Here is a 24,155-nt window from a genome sequence, read left to right as displayed (position 1 = left end):
TATACGATCTAGTTTTTTTCCTGGGATGGAGTATATAGACCTTAGTGAACCCTGCTTATGAACATGAAAAGTCTTAATTCTACCTGCTTAACATGAGAAGTGGGGGGAGGGAAATAGTTCCATATGACATTAAAAGTACCCAGGGTCTTCACAGAGAATTTTCCTGATCATCTCCCAGAGCAGGCTGGACTGCTGTTACTCAACTCTGGATAATTAAACCAAGAAGGAACTTAGGCTCAGTATTGCAAGACTGGATTATTCAGAGAGCTAGAAATACAGATTTTTTTTTTTACTGGATTTTTACTTGAGACACAAATTCATAGTCTTCAACTTCAAAGCTAACCCAACAACTCTATGCTTAGATAGTCAGTTTCCTAATAGGAGATATGCTTCTTTAGTGAAGGGCCTATGCCTTATTCACCTTTAAATCCCACCTCCCCCTAATCCCCACCAATGCTTATAAAGAAAAAATCATTCACTTAATACAAATCTGTGGAAGGGGAAGGGAGGACAGATGGACCTTAAGGGCAGGGACTGAACTGATAATAAAAGCTTTCGTGGCACTGAAAAATATCTGAGATGCAGCAGCACAATAACTAATGATTTTTTTTAAAATGTTACAACACATGTCAAAGGTGATTTCAGTAAATTGTATACATCTGCAAATTAACTTATCTAGTTATTTTGAACTAATAAGAAAATGTCAGTCTTCCATTTTGCTCTCATATATAATAGCAATTAAAAGGCCAATTACCTGTAATAAAATAAACAATAAAGAAAAAAATGTATAGACTAGTTGAAGTCCAAACTAATAGTGATATAATATCCTAGGCTACAGACCATGGTTCTACTCCATCTAGCCTACAAACTGTCTGACATTACTCTTCCCAGTATCCTCTACATCCTCACATAAGAAACCCAAAAGGTTTATTTCTAATCTTGGTCCAAGCCTACCACTTGCCTTCATACTTGTCTATTCATTCTCAAGGAAAAAAAAATCACACAATCATCATTACAAACCTCACGTGGCATTGAGCTTTCTGTATGAGGCTATTCTGTTTTGAGACTGATGACAATACCTCTCTGTCTAAGAGGATCATGCATGCTCTATCAGTTTACTTCTCTGTCTTATATCTCAATTTTTCCCTTAACATATCCTTATGTTTTACCTACAATCCCTTTGTTTTCCTCTCTATTGCTCTGGAGTCAAAGGATATGTATATTAGAGATATAATGATACCTGTACACATTCAGTGCCCACTGAACACTGATCAACCTACTATAGGTTTTCTTTTAAATTTTTTTTTTTTTTTTTTTTTTTTTTTTTTACGATAGTCTTGCACTGTCACCCAGGCTGGAGTGCAGTGGCATGATCTCGGCTCACTGCAACCCCCACCTCCCAGGTTCAAGTGATTCTCCTGCCTCAGCCTACCAAGTAGCTGGGATTACAGGTACCCGCCACCATGCCCAGCTAATTTTTTGTATTTTTAGTAGAGATGGGAGTTTCACTATGTTGGCCAGGCTGGTCTCAAACTCCTGACCTTGTGATCCGCCCACCTCGGCCTCCCAAAGTGCTGGGATTACAGGCATGAGCCACAGCACCCGGTCACTCTACTACAGGTTTATCTAAATTCTTTAAATATACACACCCTGTTTCTTGATCAACAACTTCTAATTCTCCTACCCTGTTTCCAACTTCCTTTTGAAATTGTGAGTCCCTCAAAATGCAAAATTGCAACATTCCCATTTGGATCATGATTCCATTCTCAGAATTTTGTAGTCATAAACTATACAAATATGTGAATACTATGCTTTATACCAAACTAGAAGTGAAAACACAATGTCTCAGAGAGAAAATAAGGTTTTACATTAAATAGGCAAATAAACACGTACTCAAAATTATATATAGCATAGATGTGCATATATATATATCCTATATAGAATTTATATGACTTATCTCAAAGTATTTCCAGAGATAAGTCACAAAAATTCTATAAAGTTACTTAAATTAAGCAGTTTAAAAGATGTGCAAGTATCTTAAAGTCAGACAAGATTGAAGTTAAGGCCCAAAGCTGACAAATATAGATATTTTACTAAACTGTTAAGCCACCACTATCTTTCCCACAATTTAGCCAAAGCATTTAAAAGATGTATATTATTTAAAACAGAAACTAGGTGCAATCAGTTTACATGTAATTCTAAAAGCTACTTAGAATCAAGTTGCCACCACTCAATAACATACCAAAAATGTAAGATTGACAATGATCTCTTCACTATCTAAGAGAAAAGGAAATCAAAGACATTCTAACTAAAAATTAATTTCTCAACTTAAAAAATAATTACTAATGAAAGAAAACATACTCACCTCTTCGATTAACTTTTCATTTGGTGATGATGTACAAAGACAGACAAGGTAAGTTTGCTTAAAACTACCTTTTGTGCCAATCTCTGGATGGTCAGAACACAGCTTTGCTAGAGCAGTTGCTTGACTTAACTGATTTGTTTTGATTAGATGTTTAATTCTCATATCCAACAAGATGGGACCCTCAAAAGCTAAAAATTCATTCACTTTAAAAACAAGACAGAATGGATTATTAACATTTGGTAATAATTCATTTGCAATACAAACGCTTATAAGAAATATTTTTTAAACACAGGAACTAAAATGCCTTTTTGCATTTTCTGTTATTGCTAGTAAGGCTATCACAAAAGACTTGACCTTATAAGCAAGAAGAGATTATATTGCTAACTTTTAAAAGTTAAGAACTTTTGGCCCTTACATAAGGGACCATTTAGAATGAGCTGAATAAACTTGTTGATGATGAAAATAATTCTGTGTTAAATGCTAACAGTCATTGTTATTAAAATTACACTAAATTTTTTTCCTACAGTAGTTATTCTTCAACACCAGCAGTTAGCATCCCTAAAATCTGTAATGCTAGGGCATTACAACCTTACATGATGAGTAACCACAAAAAGCTACTGGGACATTCCAGAAGAAGAGATTCAACTAATATTTTGTTCAATATTGATGGTATATTTTTCATTTTACAAAGCTGAAATCTAACTTTTAAAAATAGATGTTTTATTAATGAATCAAAATATCTACAGAAAAATAAATAAGATGGGAGAAAAGTTTGCCAAACAATAAAACTTCTGTGGGTTTTATGTCATTATTTTTAAAACATCAATGAATCAACTCAGAACAGTCACTTATGCATAAAACATTTCTACTTTGTTCAAACCTCTGACTATCCCCTAGTGCTTGTTTGGTCATCTACAAATAAGAAGTAATATTTTTATTTTTTGTATTTATGAAGGAGAATTTAAGTTTTAACAAGTGCAAGTTTAAATTTTTCCCTAAGTGTTCTTTACCAGAATAAAAATCATGTTTAAAAATTTGACAATGGCTTTGGGAAGGCTTTTAGTAATAACATTTAAAATGCTCTATGAATAAAACACACTATCTTCTCTGCTTGTTAACAGACTGAAAGATATGTCTGGTAAGTAATTTGCAGGTTAGAAGACAGAAAACGAGAGATGTTCTTTACTTCTTGTAATATCCTTTGTTTCCCTCCAGTACTTTCATTTTTAGATCTAACTGTACTCCACTATAGAAAAGATTTGTCTATAAAATGCTATGATCACGGCTCGTCAGTATTAAAACCATAAACACACAAGCAATAGAACACAAGATCTCAAATCTAATCCTTTTCTTGAAGTCTAGACCTTTTCACCTGCTACCCTCTACTCTTTACATTACACTAAATCAAAAGGCATAAAGGGTAAGCACAGATAAATAAAGCATGTGTTTCTGGTGCCTCTGACTATACGTCTTTATGAGATAAAGGGCATTACTTTTCTTTTTTAATATTGTATTATCCTATTAGGACAATTATATTGCAGTTACAGTTTAGTTCACTGCCAAAGCAAAAGATTTGAAATACAAGATTAAAAAACAAAGTTATAATAAAGTTATTCTGGCTACAAAGAGCTTTAGTTTCCTAATTCAACAATTTTCTCCAAAGGAAACTCTAGAGATACAAAGTCTGGGAATTATTGCAAATATTCTCACAAAAAAGTCATAATCAACAGACTCTAAAAGATCATGGTGAAGAAATAACGTAAAGGTGGGAAGTATTTCACAAAACTGATGGTCCCAATCTCAAATAGGCCCTACATGCTCAAATAGCAGCATTTAAGTTAGAATGACAAATTGTGTAATTTCTGCATTAAATCAATGTAGAAAAATATTAATATTGCAAATTTCAAAACCATAGGCTTTTGTTTGTCTCTTAATGATGGGAAACCACTGCCACACTTAGGGCAAAATGGATTTCAAAAATACACAGAATATTTGAGTAGAAGGAAATTTATAGATCATTTTGTCTGTTCCATCATTTGGCAGATGAGTAAACTGAGGCTCAGAGAAGACAAGTGACTTCCTAGGGACATAAAGCCAATTAATGACATAGCTAGGAGTAGAATGAGTCTTCTGACTTCTAGCTTTATAGAGTGTGAGATAAGAAAAAGAATTTTTTTTTTTTTCTATTTGACTACTGGGTCTACTTCTCATTAGAATGGCACCTTACAGCAGCAAAAACCTGTGAAGCAGCATGAGCCTTTAAAGGAAGATAATTATATATTCTGAAGATCATGATTCAAATGGATCAAAAGTGGATTACACTCAATTCAGTCCTATTGAAAGCTCACTTCTCTCCCTCTATTTCTTCACTGCAACAAAGACTGTTTTCACGCTTCTCAGACTTATCTGAGTAGTTTAGACATATCAAATTTCACTCCCTAGCCTGCTTTTCCCACTAGCATCCCACAAAAGTATAAAATATTTATAATTTTACTCATGTGTCCCCTTTTTATGTTTTCTCTACATTCACAGACTTCAACAGAAAAGCGGGCTTTACTATCTTTGGGCCTATCAAGAGAGCTATGTGACATAAATCACGCTACCACGCTACTTTACATGGCAATATAAATAAATGATATTTAGCCAATTTCATTAAAAATGTAAAAGAGCCTTCTTCCTATGTCACTTTTTTTTTTTTTTTTTTTTTTTTTTTGAGACGGAGTCTCTCTCTGTCACCCAAGTTGGAGTGTAGTGGTGCAATCTCGGCTCACTGCAAGCTCTGCCTCCTGGGTTCATGCTATTCTCCTGCCTCAGCCTCCCGAGTAGCTGGGACTACAGGCGCCTGCCACCACGCCCGGCTAATTTTTTTGTACTTTACTTAGTAGAGACGGGGTTTCACCGTGTTCGCCAGGATGGTCTTGATCTCCTGACCTTGTGATCCGCCCGCCTCAGCCTCCCAAAGTGCTGGGATTACAGGCGTGAGCCCCCACGCCTGGCCATGTCACTTTCATAATATTAAAAGTAAACTACTAATTCCTACATTAAAGATAATTAAATACAAAATATGAGTTGATTTTCTGTGATAATTACACAAGAATTAATTGTGTACTATGTACCACAGGTTACACTAGGTCCTAGATTTCCCCTAAAGTGGGGTCAACTCATTTACTGGGTTCCTATTCTGATACCCAGATTTGCACATGATTTCCTTTGCAGCATCTTTGACTAGCTGTTTCAAAAGCATCTCAAACTCAGCATACAAAATCTCTACACCACATTATGCGTCATCACCACATTTCCATCTATTCAGCTGTGCTCAAGGCAGAAACCTAAGAGTCTGCCTTAAAAATGCTCTCTCCTACCTCCTTTTCACCCAGACATCAATCTATCACCTAGTTGTGTCACTTCCAATGCCTAGATACTCAATTCCATTAACTCTTCTTCATCTCCACTTCCACATTGTTCCCCCAATCCAACCCAACCCAGCCCAAATCACTAATCAGACTATTTCCTAGCAATCTGCTAGTCTTCTCCATCTACCCTTACCACCTCCATCACTTCACTAGAATCCAGGGTGCTTCTGATATTACTTTAAAGCACACACTTGATTGTCTTCCCTGTTTAAAACCTTCTAGTGGCTTTCCCTTGCTTTCGAAGCAAGGATCACTTATCCTTTTTAAAAATACTTAATTTGTATTCTCTCTTAGAAATAATTCAGCAATTACGCCGAATGCGGTGGCTCACGCCTGTAATCTCAGCACTTTGGGAGGCCAAGGCGGGTGGATCACCTGAGGTTGAGAGTTCAAGACCAGCCTGACCAACATGGAGAAACCGTGTCTCTACTAAAAATACAAAATTACCCGGGCATGGAGGCGCATGCCTGTAATCCCAGCTACTCGGGAGGGTGAGGCAGAAGAATTGCTTGAACCTGGGGGATGGAGGTTGCAGTGAGCTGAGATAGGAGAGAAAGAAAGAAAGAAAGAAAGAAAGAAAGAAAGAAAGAAAGAAAGAAAGAAGGAAGGAAGGAAGGAAGGAAGGAAGGAAGGAAGGAAGGAAGGAAGGAAAGAAAGAATTCAGCAATTAGGCAAGAAAAATAAAAGACATCGGGATTGAAAAGAAGTAAAATCATCTGTTAGCAGATGACATGATCTTGTATGTAGAAAGCCCTAAAGATGCCACTTAAAAACTACTGCAACTAATAAACAAATTTGGTAAAGTTGCAAGATATAAAAATCCACACATAAATATCAGTTGCATCTATACACTAACAATGAACAGTTCAAAAAGGAAATTAAGAAAATAATTCCATTTACAATTGCAACAAAAACAATAAAATAAGAATAAAACTAACCAAGGAGGAGGCGAAAGGCGAAAGACCTGTAGACTAAAGATTATAAAACATTGTTAAAAGAAATGAAATAGAAATGAAATGCATAAATAAATTGAAAGGTATCTTGTGTCCATGGATGATAAGACTTAATATTATCAAGATATCCATACTAGGCAAAGCAATCTATAGACTTAACACAATCTCTATGAAAATCTCAATGGCATTTTTTTTTTTTTTTTGCAGAAATAGAAAAATGCATCCTAAAATTCATATAGAATCTTTAAGCCAAAATAACTGACAAAGAACAACAAAGTTGAATCACTTCCTGATTCAAGATGTATTACAGAGCTCAAGTAATCAAACACTGATGATACTGGCATAAAGACAGACATGTGAACCAATGAAATAGAAAAGAGTCCAGAAATAAACCCTATCATATATGGTCAAATGATCTTTGACAAGGGTGCCAAGGTGGCTCAATGGGGAAAGAACAGTCTCTTCAACAAATGGTGCTGGAAAAATTAGATACCTAGATGCAAAAGAATGTAGCTGGACCCTATTCCTGCACCATATACAAACATTAACTCAAAACGTATTAAAGACTTAGATGAAAAATCCAAAATTACAGAACTCCTAGAAGAAATCATAGAGAAAAGCTTTATGACAATGGACTGGCAATGATTTCTTGGCTATGACACCAAACGTGTCACAGGCAACAAAAGCAAAAATAAAACTACATCACAACTTAAAAACTTTTGTGCAAAGGACACAATCAACAGAGTAAAAAGGCAACCTTTTCACCAGAGTGAAAAGGAATGAGAGAAAATATTTGCAAATCACATCTCTGATAAGGGATTAATATCAAGAATATATAAAGAGCTCCTTTAATTCAACAACAACAAAAAAACCCAATTAAAATATGGATTAACAACTTGAATAGATATTTCTCAAAAGATAACATACGAATGGCCAACAAACATATGAAACATCAAAAATCATCAGAGAACTGCAAATGAAAACCACAATGAGATACCACCTCACACCCAGTAGGATGACTACTACGAAAAAAACAGAAAACAAGTGTTGGTGAGGATGTGGATTAACTGGAACCTTCGTACAATACTGTTAGGACTGTAAAATGATATACCCTCTATGGAAAACAGTACAGAAGTTCCTCAAAAAATTTAAAATACAGCTACCATATGATCCAGCTATCCCACTTCTGCTTATACCCAGAAGAACTGAAAGCAGGGTCTTGAAAAAGTGTTTGTATGCCCATGTTTATAGTAGCACTACTCACAATAACCAAGAGGTGGAAGCAATCCAAATGTCCAACTACGACAGATAAATGAATAAACAAAATGTGGTATAAACATACAATGGAATATTATTCGGCATTAAAAAGGAAGGAAATCCTTTCACATGCTACCACATGGATGAATCTTGAGGACATTATGCTAAGTGAAATAAGTCAGTCATAAAGAGAAAAATATGGTATGATACTGTTTATATAAGGTATCCAAAGTACTCAAAATTATAGAAACAAAAAGTAGAGTAGTGGTTACTAGGGACTGAGGGGTAAGGGAAAAGGGGAGCTGTGGTTTAATGGGTACAGTTTTCACCTTGGGGTTCAAGATGAAAAAGTTCTGAAATATGTTTACAACAATGTAAATGTATTTGACATTACCAAACTTAAAAATAGTTAAGACGGTACATTTTATCTTGTGTGTGTGTGTGTGTGTGTGTTTTTTACCACAATTAAAAATATACTAAAAAAACACAATTCAGCATCGTTGGTCAAAAAAAAAATCCAAATTAAGATATTTAATAAAACACAATACTTCAAGCTCTAGAATACAGGTTGCCCAGAGAGTCCAATTTAATTGGTATGAGGTAGGGCCCTGGCACTGGTCTGTCCAAAACCTCTCCAGGTAATTCTAATTACAGCCAGGATTGAGACTACTGCTCATGGTAACTTCCAAATGACCAATTAGAGATAATCAACCTTGACCCCACCTCTTATCCTTTCCTGAAGAAAGATGTTACATTTTCAGGAAATGGAATTAACTTTCAAAGATTAGAAAGTATTTCATATCATAGATGAACTTCGTATGCTACAATTTTTGCATAAAATAAGATTTAATTATGAGTATTAGATTTAACTAAATTCTGACATAGTTTTCCATGTAACATTATAAAATATACCCATTAAGGCCAGGCATGGTGGCACACGTTTGTAATCCCAGCACTCTGGGAGGCCAAGGCAGGTGGATCACCTGAGGTCAGGAGTTCGAGACCAGCCTGGCCAACATAGTGAAACCCTGTCTCCACTAAAAATATAAAAAATTAGCTGGGCATGGTGGCGCATGCCTGTAGTCCCTGCTACTCGGGAGGCTAAGGGAGAAGAATCGCTTGAACCTAGGAGGCAGAAGTTGCAGTGAAGCAAGATCACACACTGCACTCCAGCTTGGGCGACAGAGGGAGACTCCGTCTCAAAAAAAAAAAAAAAAAAAAAAAAAAAATATATATATATATATATATATACACACACACATACATACACACACACACACACACATCTACACACACTAAAAAATAATGTACTTGTCTAGGAGGTTTAAGAAACCAAAGAGTGCGTTTAAAAATCCTTTTTAGTAAAACTGAAAACTTTGGGTCATATAATTAAATACTTATATTTAATTGAAATATTTGGGTATAATCCGCACGTAATCAGATCTGACCTCACTCTATTTACCTGGGCAACATTAGTTATCGCTAGCTCTCTCCTCCCATCCCCTCTCCTGCTAAATATTATTGCATCTTAGGTATGCTAATATCTAGCAAACTAAGAGCAATTTTTCCATTTTCACTTTAAAATGCAAAGTTTATTACTAAAATAAGGGCTTATTTCCCACAAAACCATGAATGATTTATAAGTATCATGGAAAATCTTAAGCTTTAGAAATTTCCTTTGAATACAAAAGAGTTCTGGGGGGAAAAAAGAGAACTGCAGTGCTCAAGATGCAAGAAAGGACTGCCAAGCTGACAAAAATGCAATTTATGCAACTGCAAATTAACCCAATATAGAAGTAGAGGGAAAGTGCCTAAAAAATTCAGTGTGACTATAATAGGGAGTTGTCTTAGAGCTGAGAGTTTAAAATAATACATACAAAAGAAGGAAAAACAGGTTTAAGACCAAGGATGCACCACCATGAGTGTCAGACACCTGGTGCTAACAACCTATGCAAAATGTTAATAAAAGTAAAACCCAAGATGACACCTAACTCACCAAAAATGCTGAGAACAATAAAACTGAGCATGGTGAGACCTTCTTGGGAAAGTCTGCTACTTGGGTTTGATTATGTACTATTTATGATAGCAGAGAAAAGTATATTTCTTCTACTCTTACTACTCTATTTCTTTGATAAGCTTAAGATTTAAGAGTAGAACAAACCATAGAATAAGTGAAAACAGATGGCAAAATGTAATTTTCAAAACAGGGCTGATGGTACTCCTTGCTAAACTGTAGAAACGGCAACAGATGTAATCCTGAATAAGAGTTTAAAAATTAATTATATTAAAAAAGATGGGTTGTGATTGTTCAGAAAAAGAAGTGAGACTAGTAAGAGCCAAGATGAATTCACTAAACATAAATTAAGTTACACTTTTCACAGAAATTAATCTCAAAATGGATCCTATACCCGTATGTAAAATGCGAAACTATAAAATTTCTAGAAAAGATCATAGAAAAATCTATATGGCCTTGGATTTGGCGATGAGATTTTAGATAAAATACCAAAAGCACGATCCATGGAAGAAAAAACTGGGAAGTTGGACTTTATGAAAATGTAAAACTTCTGCTCTGTAAGTTGCTCTTAAGAGAAAGGACAAGCCACAAGAGGATTCTTTCACAAGAGAGAAAGAAAAGATTTGCAAAACACGTATCTGAAAAAGAACTTGTACCCAAAATATACAAAGAACTGTTAAAACTCAACAATAAGAAAACAAACAACCCAATTAAGAAAAAGGCAAGAGATCTGAACAGATGCCTCACCCAAGATATACAGATGGCAAATATGCATATGAAAAGATGTTCAGAATCATTTGTCATTACAGAAATGCAAATTAAAATAACAATGTGATATCACTACATGCCTATTAGAATGGCTAAAATTCCAAAAACAGACAATACCAATTGCTGATAAGGGTATGGGGCAAAAGGAATTATTCATTGCTGATGAGAATACAAAATGGTACAGGCACTTTAGAAGACAGTTTTTTTTTCAAAGCTAAACACATTCTTACCATATGACACAGCCATCATACTCCTACGTATTTTCACCCAACTGATCTGAAAACTGACATCCACACAAAAACCTGCATGCAAATGTTTATAACGGCTTTATTCAAATCACCAAAAACTGGCAGCACATACATCAAAAACTAGCATCCATTACATGGCTGTACCACAGTTCGTTTAGCCATTCACCTTTAACAGGTGAATGGATACTGTCGTACAGCCATATAATGGAATATTATTTAGTGATAAAAAGGAATGAGCTAATAGCTCATTGGTTTAACAGACACGTAAAGCCCTGGATGAATGTTAAATATACAATGCTATGTGAAAGAAGCTTGAATGAAAAGCTTTAATTACATGACATCCCGAAAAAGGCAAAACTATAGAGATGGCAAATAGATCAGTAGTTGTCAGGTGTTTGGGATAAGGCTGGATAGGTGAAACACAGTTGATTTTTTTTTTTTTTAGGGAGTGAAACTACTATGTACACTACTGTAATGGTGGACACATGACATTATTTTCATTTGTCAAAATCTGTAAACTATACAACACACAGAGGGAATCTTAAGGTATGCAAATTGAAAAAAAGTTATTTAAGAGGTTCAGGAAGCCCAAGGTGGAATAAAGAATACAACAAAATAACTGTATTACAAATGTACGAAAAGAACCTCACTGAAAGGAATGGAGAAATAAGATGCTCACCTAAGTAACTTTGGAAATGAGTGGAGAATGTAAGAATAAAGTAAAAAAGAACTGTACAAAAGCACTGTACTGTAATTAATAAAGTTTTTTCCCATAGGGGTATACTAGGATTAAGTAAATGGATGGCCAATGGTGGAAGAATCTAGTCTGAAAGGCTACATACTATATGATTCCAATTATATGACATTTTGTTGAAGTGGGAGGTCACAGATAAGCAAGGGAAGGAGGCTACAATGATCTTTGTGTTAATGAATTAGACTTGGAGACATCAGTAAGAATTCATACTTAGTTTAACATAGATCTTCGTTTCTAATACCATTCTCCAATAAAAGGAACAAGTCCTCCCTAGAGAAACAGTTGATTCCAGGACTCAGGCAGGAAATACGCCAGATGAGCCTGGAGCATATTACAGTGCCAGAAAGCAAGGAAGTAATCACACAAAAAACAAAACCCACTGACTAGGGACACAAGAGTCAAAGAGCTCCCATGCCAAAGCTGGAAGAAACTGAGCAACAAAATAAAGTAGTATCAGATTATGACCAAAGTATAAAATAAATATATATAAGGCCATACTAATATAAATGACTGATTGAAAAAATAAATAGGGAGGAGACAAATCTCCTGTGTAAAATTCCAGATAACATGTAAATACTGCCTCCTCAAGGAGGTGGAGCATAACTTCCCACTTCAAGTATGGGCTGCACATAGTATTTTCATTCTAAAGAATATAGCATGGAAAGGGAGAAAAGAGTAACTTCACAGTGGAGAAACCTGACACACGCTGCCACAGCTAGGTGGTCTAGGTTCACATCAACAGTGGTAAGTCAGCTGGGTGTAGTGGCTCATGCCTGTAATCCCAGCATTTTGGGAGGCCGAGGCAGGTGGATCACTTGGGGTCAGGGACTCGAGACCAGCTTGGCCAACAAGGTGAAACCCCAACTCTACCAAAAAATACAAAGAAGTTTAGCCAGGCATGGTGGCACACACCTGCGGTCCCAGCTACTCGGGAGGCTGAGTTGGGAGAATCGCTTGAACCCAGGAGTTGGAGGTTGCAGTGAGCTGGGATTGTGCCACTGCACTCCAGCCTGAGAGATTATTATTTTCTCAAGTAAGACCTTTTCTCAAAAAACAACACACAAAAAACCCAAAAAACCTCAAAACAGTGATAAGTCATGTTGACAATAGATACCCTTTATATAATGTGATGGCAATGGTACTTTACCTTTCTGGTCTTCCTCCTCAAAACCCATAACCCCAGTCTAATCACGAAAACAATATCAGACAAATCTCAATTGAGGGACACTCTACAAAATACCTGACCAGTACTCCTCAAAACTGTCAAGGTCATCAAAAACAAGGAAAGTCTGAAAAACTGTCACAGCCAAGAGGAGCCTAAGGAGACATGACGACTAAATGTAATGTGGTATCCTGGATGGGATCCTGGAATAGAAAAAGGACATTAGGTAAAAACTAAGGAAATGTGAATAAAGTATGGACTAATTAATAACAAAGTATAAATATTAGCTTATTAATTGTGACAAATGTACCAAACTAATGTAAGATATTAGAGTGAAAACTGGGTGTAAGGTATATGGAAACTCTTTACAATTTTTCTATAAATTTAAAACTATTCTAAAATAAAAAATTTTATGTAAAAAATAAATTGGGTCAGACTAACCTCAGTACTGAATAATCTTACGTAAGAGAACTTTAGCCAAACATTTGTCAAAAATAAGGAAAGTCTGAAAAACTGTCACAGCCAGTTTTTCACAGCCACAAACACTTGTTATGGTCTTTCACCAAATCCTTTAGACAGAAAAGGAGAACCATGGGCCAGCATTATGGGAAAATAGGTGTATTTGATAAAACAATAATCATCAACGGATATGGATGTAAGAACTAAAGGCAAGCAGAAAGATTTTTTTAAGTATCCCAGAAACTTGATTTCTGGACATGATCTTTTTATGGTTATGATGAAGAACCTGGATGCCAATATGGTATATGAAAATGAAGTCTGCAAAATGAGAGGAAATTGGGAAGGACAAAATCCTTGAATAACAAAATCAAGATTAAAAAGAATCTTGACAAGTCGGGGAGACAGAATGGATCTAATACGGTAAAATTACACAGGAAGAAAAAGGTAATACACTTGTATACCAAAAGAAAAAGAACACGAACGTAGATTGAGAAGACATAATTAAAAGCATTTATTTTTAAAAAATTTTAAATGATTTTAGTAACCTCATTGAGTTGTGAGAATTACATGGCTGCCCAAAAATGTAATGTCATCTTACATCACACTAACTTAAGTATAAATGGTTAGCATGAAGAGAAAGAGGATACTCTGACCTCAAAACTGGCCAGATCATATTTAGAGTACAGATGAAGTGCTGAGATTTACACATTTAAGAGAACTACAAAAACATAAAATGCACTCAAAAAAGAAGAATCACGATTGTAGATTTATAATCATGCCACATTAAGGTTTTTAGTCTACAAAAGAAGACTCCCATAAATATATACACCTGCTATACATCCACAAAATTTAAAAATTAAAGAAAAGAAGACTAAGTGTAGACATGATGGCAATCTTTAAAAATCTCAATTGCTACCAAGTGAAAGAGAGATTTATACTTTACTATGGCCTTAGAGGCAGCACCAGATCCAAAAGATGGAAACTCCAAAAATTAGTTTTCACAATTTTCACAATGAAGATTTTCTAATCACATGCTAAGAACAGACTGAACTACATAAGTACCATACTGTAGAAGTGTTTGAGCAAAAGCTAATTTATCAGTGATGTTTTAGAGGGGAATTAAAATTGAGTAACAAATAATTGAGCATTAAGTACCTTTCTAATCCCAAGATTATGACTAAAGAGAGGCATAAGTAATATTTAAGTATGCCTAAAGTTCCTTTGATATTCAAAACCATCTACTTGACTTGTATTGGTTTAGTTATTAGAGCTACCTCACTCTAGGATACTCAAATGTTGACGTGAAACCAGTATCTTTGAGTCCTGTCCACCCTCACTCTCCCAAATCAAAGAGTATTTCTTGGTTGAGCTGGGCTTTAGTAGGTCCAAAATCAGTCAGTTGAAAAAAATAAACTAAAATAACTCAGAATTAATCAGACTATTCACTGTTCAAATACTACATCAAAACTTCAAAGGCTTCACTATAAACAAATGAATGAGTATAACCTATAGAGGTATACTCTTTTTCTGGGCTCTTATTCTTCTCTTCAAACTTACGGCAGGCTAGATTATGGCTGCAAATCTCTCAATCATGTAACATCTCTCTGGTTTTTTCATGAGTTGTATTGTATTAGTTTGGCTACCTACAATCCATCTAATTTGCAGAAAACTCCTCCTGGCTGCATAGTCCTAATTATTCCAGTGGCTATGACAGATAAAGGTCAAGAAATAAAGCAGCACAGAGATGGGCAGAGACATTGGTTAACAGATAACAATATTAGGCACGTTCAAACAAGTAAAGAAATCAAGCACATTATATGTTCAAATAAAGCTGAAATCTCTGCTAGGATAAAGGTTCCTTTTTCCTGCTTTAGCATAATATGTGAATTTGGCAAAATGCTGTTCAGAAATTGACAATGGGACAAGGAGTTACTCCTTTATTTAGAGTAGGTACAATTCTATTTTATTAGGCTAGATGCAACAGGGCATAATAGGGAGAGGCTGAGGTCTGATTTTAATTCCTGGCTCTGCCTCTCATCACTGGTAATGTGGTAAGAAAAAAATACTCATCTACTCTGAGCCTCTATTTTCTCATCTGAAAAATAGGGACAACAAAGATCCTATCTTTATCACAGCATTCACTATGATGGTTAAATAAAACCATGCATATAAAAGCACTTTCCAAACTGTGAGGAACTCGTAATTTGATATTATTACTAATATATCACATCTAATATTTCTAAAAGCTGAGAAGATCAGAAAGTATAATTTGGTGCTAGAAGTAAAGCATACTGGTATTAATCTATTGGGAATAAAGTTAATATGGCAAGGCAAAAAAAGAAATCTAAGATTCTCAACTTTTAAATTTATTGTTAGGCTGGGTGTGGTCAGTGACGCCTGTAATCCTAACACTTTGAAAGGCTGAGGTGGGAGGATGGCTTGAGCCCAGGAGTTCGAGACCAGCCTGGGTAACACAGGGAGACCCTGTCTCTACAAAAAATAAAAATACAAAAATTAGCTGAGTGTGGTGGCATGTGTCTGCAGTCCCAGCTACTCAGGAGGCTGAGAGGATCACTTGAATCTGGAAGTGAGGCTGCGGTGAGCCATGACTGCACCACTGCACTCTAGCCTGGGCCACAGAGCAAGACCCTGTCTCAATAAATAAGTAAATAAATAAATAAATTACTACCATTATTTTAAGTAATGAAAGGATCTCCTTCCAAGGTCTCGAGAACACTGTAGCTAATTTTTGGATATCCATGAAGGTAGGGGATACTAAAAATAAACCTCTTGTGAAAACTAAGAAACAAGTACACTGCTAGAACGATCAAGAAAGCATGGAGAAAATGGTGAAGACAGAAATCAAGTAGGAATAACCAACCTAAAGAGAAGTTTGAAGATTGGCTGGGAAGGCTTTGGGTAAATATCAAAGTACCAGAAGAGCTCACAAGCAATAGACTTAACACTCCCTTCTCATGGCCTTCATAACTTGCTATCATATAGCAAAATTTCCTAGAATTTGCCACTGATCATCAAGAAAAGCAGCAATAAATGACGGAAGAAGCTTACAGTGGTAAATATATGCTTTTCCATTAGATAAATTACAATTTCTTTAAAAAATTTACTTCTTCAGTTAAATACCTTGGGAAAGCTTAGGGTGATATTTGGGCACATTTTCCTAAATAATCTCAAGAAAAGTATCTAGAAGACAACTGCACTTTTCTTCAGGGTCTATAAAATTTTAAACTCTAAAAAACATTAAGTGTTATACATATAAGTAATTTAGCCATCTACTTTCAATAGGATACCAGGCTGAGCTCATATAAGAAAAACGCAGGGGATACAATAAGACTGAGCAATAAACTGAGAAAGCATATTAATCTTAGAGACAAAAGACTTAGAGAGTTCTAGCACTGATTTCTTATCTTATTTTGAGGAAGAGCATTTCAGCACCCTATTTCTGTTTCTCCCAACTATCAAATAAATTATCAAATATAAACTGGATTGCCACCTGTCAGAAGTTACAGAAGGAATTCCTCTATTAAAAAGATGTTGGGAAAAAATTCTAGTTTATCTGTTAATCTATGATTCTATAATCATATAAATACATCTTCCCCAAAATAAAATAAAGGTGCAGGGCCTCAAGCACACCTCAGAGGATATTTAATTAAATGGTCCTTCTTTGGAATATCTTGAGATAAATTGTATCAAAACAACTTTAACACTTATTTTTTCTAGTCTAATTATTCTTTTTTTCTCTCTCTCTCGAAAATTTACCTTTATCCTTATCCAATGGTTCCTGGGAAAGAATAGTGCACAGTACCGGGTTTTTCCACACCCCAGTCTCTTGAGCTAGAGTAGCTAAAAAATGCAATTCACAGCTGCCATTCTCCATCAGCTTTTCATGAGCTACCTATAAATATTAAATAAACATCCAAAGAATTACAACAGATTTTTAAAAGCAAGCTTATCAGGCTTTAAATATAACACTAAACTTCTGAAAAGACTTTCATCTTAAAAATTTCACATCACATTACAAAGTACTCAATTCCTTTACTTCTAATATTTAAAGATGAATTTCAAGGATAAGAAATAAATCATTTACAAATCTTAAATAAATATAATGTATTTACAGAAGTAAGTCTGTATTTTTTCTTCCCCAAAATCTAAGCCAGGAGTAAAGTTATTCCTCAAGAAAGCAATCAGAATATCCATACGCATAAAAGACCTTACACATTTTATATCCTCTGTGTTTAAAAAAGTTTTCCCCCAAATCTACCATTAATAAAAAGATTTGCATAACGAACTAAGTGACAACTTATGCATATTCCAATAAAAGGGAATTACGAAAAGAAAATAACCAAATGTATGATTTTTTCATTTACTCATTGTATAGTTCTGGCAATTTCACATTAAAGCTGATGATGAACGTTGCCTGCTAGTTGTTTCCAAGTGTTCATGAAATGGGCATAGTCTTCAGTCCACAAAAGACCAATAGTTTTTATTCAGTTCAGAAACTGTTTATTGAGAATTTCTATGAACAAAGTTCTAGAGAAGAGCAACTAGTCCCTGGCTTTATGGGGCTTATCCTCTAGTGGGGTAAAGAAATGTTTAAATAGTTAAAACACAGGGGAAATAAATGCTGTTAAACAGGCATAAACTAACCTTGAGGAAGCTCAGAAATGGGAGCAAAGTGTTGTAGAAACTCTTACAAGCTGCATGCTATGTTCAAACAAAAAGTCTAATCCTCAAAGCCATCCAAATATTCCCATTCCAACAAAGTTCAGGTGCTTTACTAAGTTTTCTTTAAGTAACTGAATGTAGAGGGATGTAAAGAGTTATTTCCTTCATAATCCATCTAAAAAGGTATTAACTAGTCCTTTTGTTTCAAAAAGGAAAGTGTAAAATTTTGTCTTACGTTGGCAATCAAAATCAGTAGCATTTGGAATTCTGGTTATGCATATTAATTCTGTGGTAGGGTGTATCTGAATGGCAAGCAATAGGAAGTTTCAAAGTAATTTACCTAAAAATACTTTCTGGAAAAAAACCCTAAGATACAAGTTACGGATATCTGAAGTAGAATATGCATGATCAAAAAGTTAGTTGCAATGTGACAAACAGGACAAGACACTTTCATTTCAACAAACAGTTATTAAGCATCTGTTACGTGTAAGACATTATGCAGAATCCTATGATGTTAAATAAGATATGAATTCCACCTTCAAGGGCCTGTTGCACTTGATGTAGATTTTAATGTTTAATATTAAAATAGGAAAGTTTATTTCTCTGCCTAACTATAGCTTATTTTACATGCTTCTAAAATTTAAGGCTATACCTCCTTAATATATTTCTTACAGAAAATCTTAAGGCCTAAAGATATTTTAAGAACTCTGGATAGAGAAATGGAGAGAAAGAGAACTACAGCTTTGAAACTAGCTGGCAGGAGCATTCTTTTTAACTAACCAATTAATCAAAATTTAGTTGAAGCCATAATACATCCAGCTCTAGTGCTTGAAACAAAATTTAACATTCTTGAAAAAACTTCAAGACAACTAACTGCTAAATTGTGTAGTACCTCATATAAGCAGAATAACACTAAATAAAATAGACAAGGCATGTGTTTTCAGACAAAAGAAAAGGCACGGGCTTTGGAATAAAGAACTTTAGTTCGAATTAACTACTATGTGATATTAGCTAGTCAAGTTTGGGCATATAATTATTTTGGAGCGTGAGCCTCAGTTTCCTCACCTTTAAAATGGGGAAAATATACCTACCCACACAAAGTTTCATGAGGATTAAATGATATATGTGAAATTCTTATAAAGCACATTGAAGACTTTCAGAAACCAGTTTAACTGTTTCTAAATACAAATGAGGGCACTTTCTTTTGTGTTCCCTTGCTGCTCTTACAAAGCCCTAATTATCTGATCATAAAGATTATTCAATCTATCTAAATGTATATACACATTTAGCAAACATTTGTTGAGATCTACTATATGTAAGACACTAGTGTCAATAAGATCAGTAATTAATGTATGTCATTACTGAGATGTCTTAAAGCTTAACTGAATAATTTTTTTAAGAGTAAGGAAAACTGACATAAGATATACTTGTATTAAATCTAAAGATAAAGATTCTCACCTGCACCAGTGTCTGAAATTGTTCCCATTGTTTATCTGATAACTCAACAGGCAGACACAGTAAAAGTTCAACACAGCTTCTAAAAAACAAAAAGTTGGTAAGGAGAGGAATAATTATTAAAATTCAAAGGAAATTATAAAACCAGTAATTCTAGTATCATAAGTAGACTCCCCATAACTAATCTATTTAAAATTAAACTATAAGACTTCAGATTTAATGTTTTGTGTGTGTGTGTGTGTGTGTGTGTGTGTGTGTGTATTTTTAAAGCTAAATCTAGTTTATTTACTCAAAGGTCTACTCACAATGCCAAGCGTTCCAGAACCAAGGCTACATTTTCACATTCAGAGGTAAGATAAGGTCGGGCTTTAACATAACTTTGGATAGCCACTGTGTATACCTCCAATAAAGGTAAGGGATCTTCTGAAGTTTTCCATTTCTCTGCATATTCTAGGAGTGTCTGTTTTGGAAGGAATAATAAAAAGTATTCAAAATGTAAATCAAAATATACATTGACTCATCAGCTGTGTTTTTTCCTGAAAAATTTTGAAAAATACAAATTTTTATTTATAAAAACAAAGCAGTTTATATTGATTAAAATATTACATGAAATAAAGTCATAGTCATATTTTTGGCAGCTCTCTGTAGGAGAAAAGATTAGTATTAATTCATCCAGCAACAGCATCATTTCATCAAGCCTAGTTTTAAATAGTGCAAGAGTCATCTCCTCTATTCCCTGGTAAGTTTTAAAAGTTATTTTAAAAAGACACCTGGGCAAGTAATACTTGACCAGGCATGCAGTGAAGAATTTGAAATAATATCTGTTTTCTATTTCTCGTAGAAGCAGCAGAAAATTCAGTATTGAACAACAAAATGAATCATGTATGGTCAGCAAAGACATGTCCTTTTTCACTCCATAAAAAAAAACAAAACAGTACATACAAATAAATAATTTTTTGACAAGCACTAGCAATTAAAAAGTCATCCAAAGACTTTCAACATATAAAATCAACATTAAAGATATTAAATAATTATTATAAGGTTAAGTAATTTTTGTAACAGTGTTTTTTTAATTAAAAATATTTTTCATCTTTCAATTAAGTAAATATTTTAAATTTACCTCATCAGAATTACTTTAAAAGACGCTATTTATCTTACTAAATAAGAGATGGGAGATAATGGAAAGAGAAGTTATACAGAAACACACATGTTAAGACTCTTATCTAAAAGGTTCTATAGTTACGCTAAATGAAGAGAGATTCTAATTAAATGTTTTTATAACACAGAAGACTGCCACAATTGCTCCTCTCCACACTTCAGGGTTTAAGACTCATTTACTCAAACATATGGAAATTCAGGTGTCTTTTCCTAGAAAATAGGGTATTGAAGGAAAAAAAAATTTCCTGAGGGCCTGTATCCTCTGGCATACAGAAGCACTTTTAAAAACTGGAGGGAGGGAAGGAGGTGGGGGGGATTGTATTCTGCTACCAAGGCACTTACTACCTTGTCCTCTCTACTGACTTCCAACTAACAGAATTAGTAAGTGATTAGACGAAAGCAACAGAAAAAGTAAGCTGGTAAACTAAAGGGCAACAAAATAACTACTCACCTACTGAGTAGCCATATATTCACAGACCTTGGCTCTCAACTAATCCTTTCCTTTCCTTTCCTTTCCCCCTAAGAAGTGAGGGCAAATACTGATTGCTAGAGACAGAAGGACAGAAAACCTGCAGCCACAGTGCAGGATGTAGGATGGGGTGTCGGGGGATACTCAACTAGGTCCAAAACCAACTCCACAGCAAAATTTCTCAGTAAAGTTGAAGTGGAAAAACTTGTTTCTCAGCTATCCAGGAAAAAACACCCCAATCTTTCCCAGATGAACCCTGAAACAAATTTGCTCTCATCCACACTTTCACCTCACCTCACAATCCCATTATATCCCAAACCTTCATGGTACAAAATAGATTCTATGTGAGGATAAAACAACCAGAGATAAGTTCCCCAGCTCAATCCACATGAAACCCAAAGGTAAAGCTATTCCTATCTTTTAAGTTCCAAGCAGGGATAGAGATGCTGGGGAAGAGGGGAATCCATGTTTCTGTACCCTCTTGGCATTGTTAAATATAATGATGAACAAATGACATTGTAGCTGGTCAACATGGAACATGAGATGAAGCTGCCTACATTATACCTAAGATGATTCAGCTTCCATGTAAACACAGAAATTAAAGCCTTTTATTCGCCTAATCATGTAACTATTATACATATAATCCCAATCCAGAGATTCACTTTTGCAGGTGTTGGGGCTCAGAAACTGATACCCCAAACTGTGGCACTTTGACATGCTGAAGAAGAAGCCTCAGAGTCTCTCTGACCTTCCCCTGTTTCTTCCCATCTCTTGATCCTCTTTCTCCCAAAACACAGTATGAAGTTGTTCTGTGAAGTTTCCTTATCTGTCTAAAGTCCAGGCCCACCAAAGAAGAAGAAAATTACCTTTGATTCTGTTAAATATAGTGAACCCCAAGTTTCTCTTCAAAGAATCAGTATGTCAGTATGTTCAGCTCTCTTATTCTTTGATTCTCCATTTTAAAGTTTAACTTCCTGGTTCTCTTCACCCCCTTGCTTCTAAGCTTCAGTAAACAACTTTCCCGCCAGTCCTAATCAGTAGTTCACATCTGTTCCCTGGTCACCTGGTCCATCCTGACTCATCCCGGTCACCTGCTTTACCTGAGTCACCTCTGGTCACCTGCTCTGACCTAAGTCACCTTTAGTTACCTGTTTCTAACCATCCTTCCCGCCAAACTACTCACCCTACCACTCTGGCTCAATCCCCCTGCTCTTTTTAAAATAGCCAGTTGGAATTAGCTTAGACTGTGCGGGCCAACTCTAGCCAATACGGGAACGACACAGCAGTAGGGGCTACCTGCGTCAGGAACAAGAACTCCTTCCCCTCCCCTGTCCAGGTGTGGTCTCACCATTGTTCCATCTGCAAGGAGCACCCTTTCTGCAGAAAGTAAAAATTGCCTTTCTGTGAAAATTAAATTTATGTTTGAGTGCAATTTCTTTGTGGCACCGGGAATAAGCATTTCTAACAGTCTCCTCCCTGAGTTTTCATTAACTGAACTTATAGGGCAGGAAGACAGAAGTCTGTCAACACATCTAGCCAGACTTTTGTCACAAACCACTGAATGCTTAGCAGGCTCAATAGACTTTGTAGCAGGCCACTGTATGGACTTGAAAAGTCCATTGAATTCCCCGAAAAATAATTTACAATCCTCCTCTAAAATCATCCACATTTCCCTACCTCCCTTTCATTAATAAATTTGTATGCCATTTCTCCTATTAATCTGCTGTTTGTCAGTTGATTTTCAATGAACGTTCAGAGGATGAAGGGGAAGTTTTCTTTTGGCCCCTACACAGGAGAATTCTTAACTTTCTTCTAAATAGCTCTCAAATAAAGAAGAACTTATATTTCTTATGGATCTGAAATGGTTATACTCTCCAATCTTTTGACCAGCTAGATCATTCAGAGGACAATGACAGAGAACTATGGACTGCTAGAAATGAAAACATTCTCTTGCATGGTGATTTTGATTAGAGCAATTAAAACCTGGGATTATTTCCTGGTTGAACCAACATGAACTAGGAAAGACTATACAAGAAAATTTGGAATTCAATGATGCAACAATTCAATCAAAAGGGATGTTAAGATTCATGATCAGTCTTTGAATTCAGTTTGTGCCATTGGCAGGCATACAAGTATGGTATAATAAAAATAACTGGTCTTTGTCCTAGGTTCCTAGCACAGAGCTCCTAAAACCCATGAAATCTACGTAAGTGTCTTTTTCATGTTAATGAGGTAACATTAGGCTGAGGAGCTTCTAGATAGCTTTAAGATAGGGACTGGTCACTAGAAAGACCATGCCATGATTAGAGAGATGGAACTTGCAGCCCCACCCCCTAGTCTTGCAGGAGGTAAAGGGGCACAGAGATTGAACCCAATCGCCAATGGCCAAGGGTTTGATCAATCATGCCTATGTACTCCACAAGACCTCCTAAACAACAGTACTCTAAGAGCTTCTGAGTTGGAAAACACATCCATGTGCTGGGAAGGTGGCACATCCCAACTCCACAGAGACAGGCTCTGGTGCTTGGAACCCTTTCAGATCTCACCCTAGGTACTTCTTCATCTGGCTGTTCATTTGTATCCTTTATAATACCTTGTAATAGTAAGTATAGCATTTCCCTGAGTTCTATGAGTTATTCTGGCAAATTACTGACCCTGAGGAGGGGTTGTGAGAACCCCTAACGTAGCCAAGTTGGACAGACTTGGGGACCTGGTACTTGCGACTGGCATCTGACCAAAATCCTACACTTTTTTCCCCATTAAACCAATGGTTTTTGTTCCCACACCCCTTCAAGAATGAATGAATTTGTCTATACACATATTTATACACATATGAACAGACAAAGATAAAAGTCACTGTAATCTGGTTTGAAGATGAGTTGGGGGGAGATGGCACAGAGGCGAAAAGACAAGGAACAAAACCTAAACGTCTTCCTGCAATGCACCATATTGCTTCCATTAATGAGTAACCTGTAAGAAAAATATGGTAAGAAAATT

General features: G+C 35.6%; 1 protein-coding gene across 1 annotated transcript in view; it reads right to left on the bottom strand.

Annotated features, from left to right (window-relative positions):
• The window catches only part of ZNF292 (zinc finger protein 292), a 107,274-nt gene that overhangs the window by 26,059 nt on the left and 57,060 nt on the right, over positions 1–24,155 (bottom strand). Inside the window, exons 3-6 of the mRNA XM_030809453.1 lie at positions 19,837–19,991; positions 19,535–19,613; positions 17,171–17,306; positions 2,366–2,568 (exon numbers count right to left, since the gene is read on the bottom strand). Of these exons, the coding sequence (XP_030665313.1) occupies positions 2,366–2,568; positions 17,171–17,306; positions 19,535–19,613; positions 19,837–19,991 (573 nt within the window). The remainder of the gene's footprint in view (positions 1–2,365; positions 2,569–17,170; positions 17,307–19,534; positions 19,614–19,836; positions 19,992–24,155) is intronic.

This window comes from Nomascus leucogenys, chromosome 3 (genome assembly GCF_006542625.1).
Source record: "Nomascus leucogenys isolate Asia chromosome 3, Asia_NLE_v1, whole genome shotgun sequence".
Taxonomy (NCBI): Eukaryota; Metazoa; Chordata; class Mammalia; order Primates; family Hylobatidae; genus Nomascus; species Nomascus leucogenys.
The sequence above is the reverse complement of the archived record's forward strand: the minus strand, read 5'-3'. Positions and strand labels throughout refer to the sequence as shown.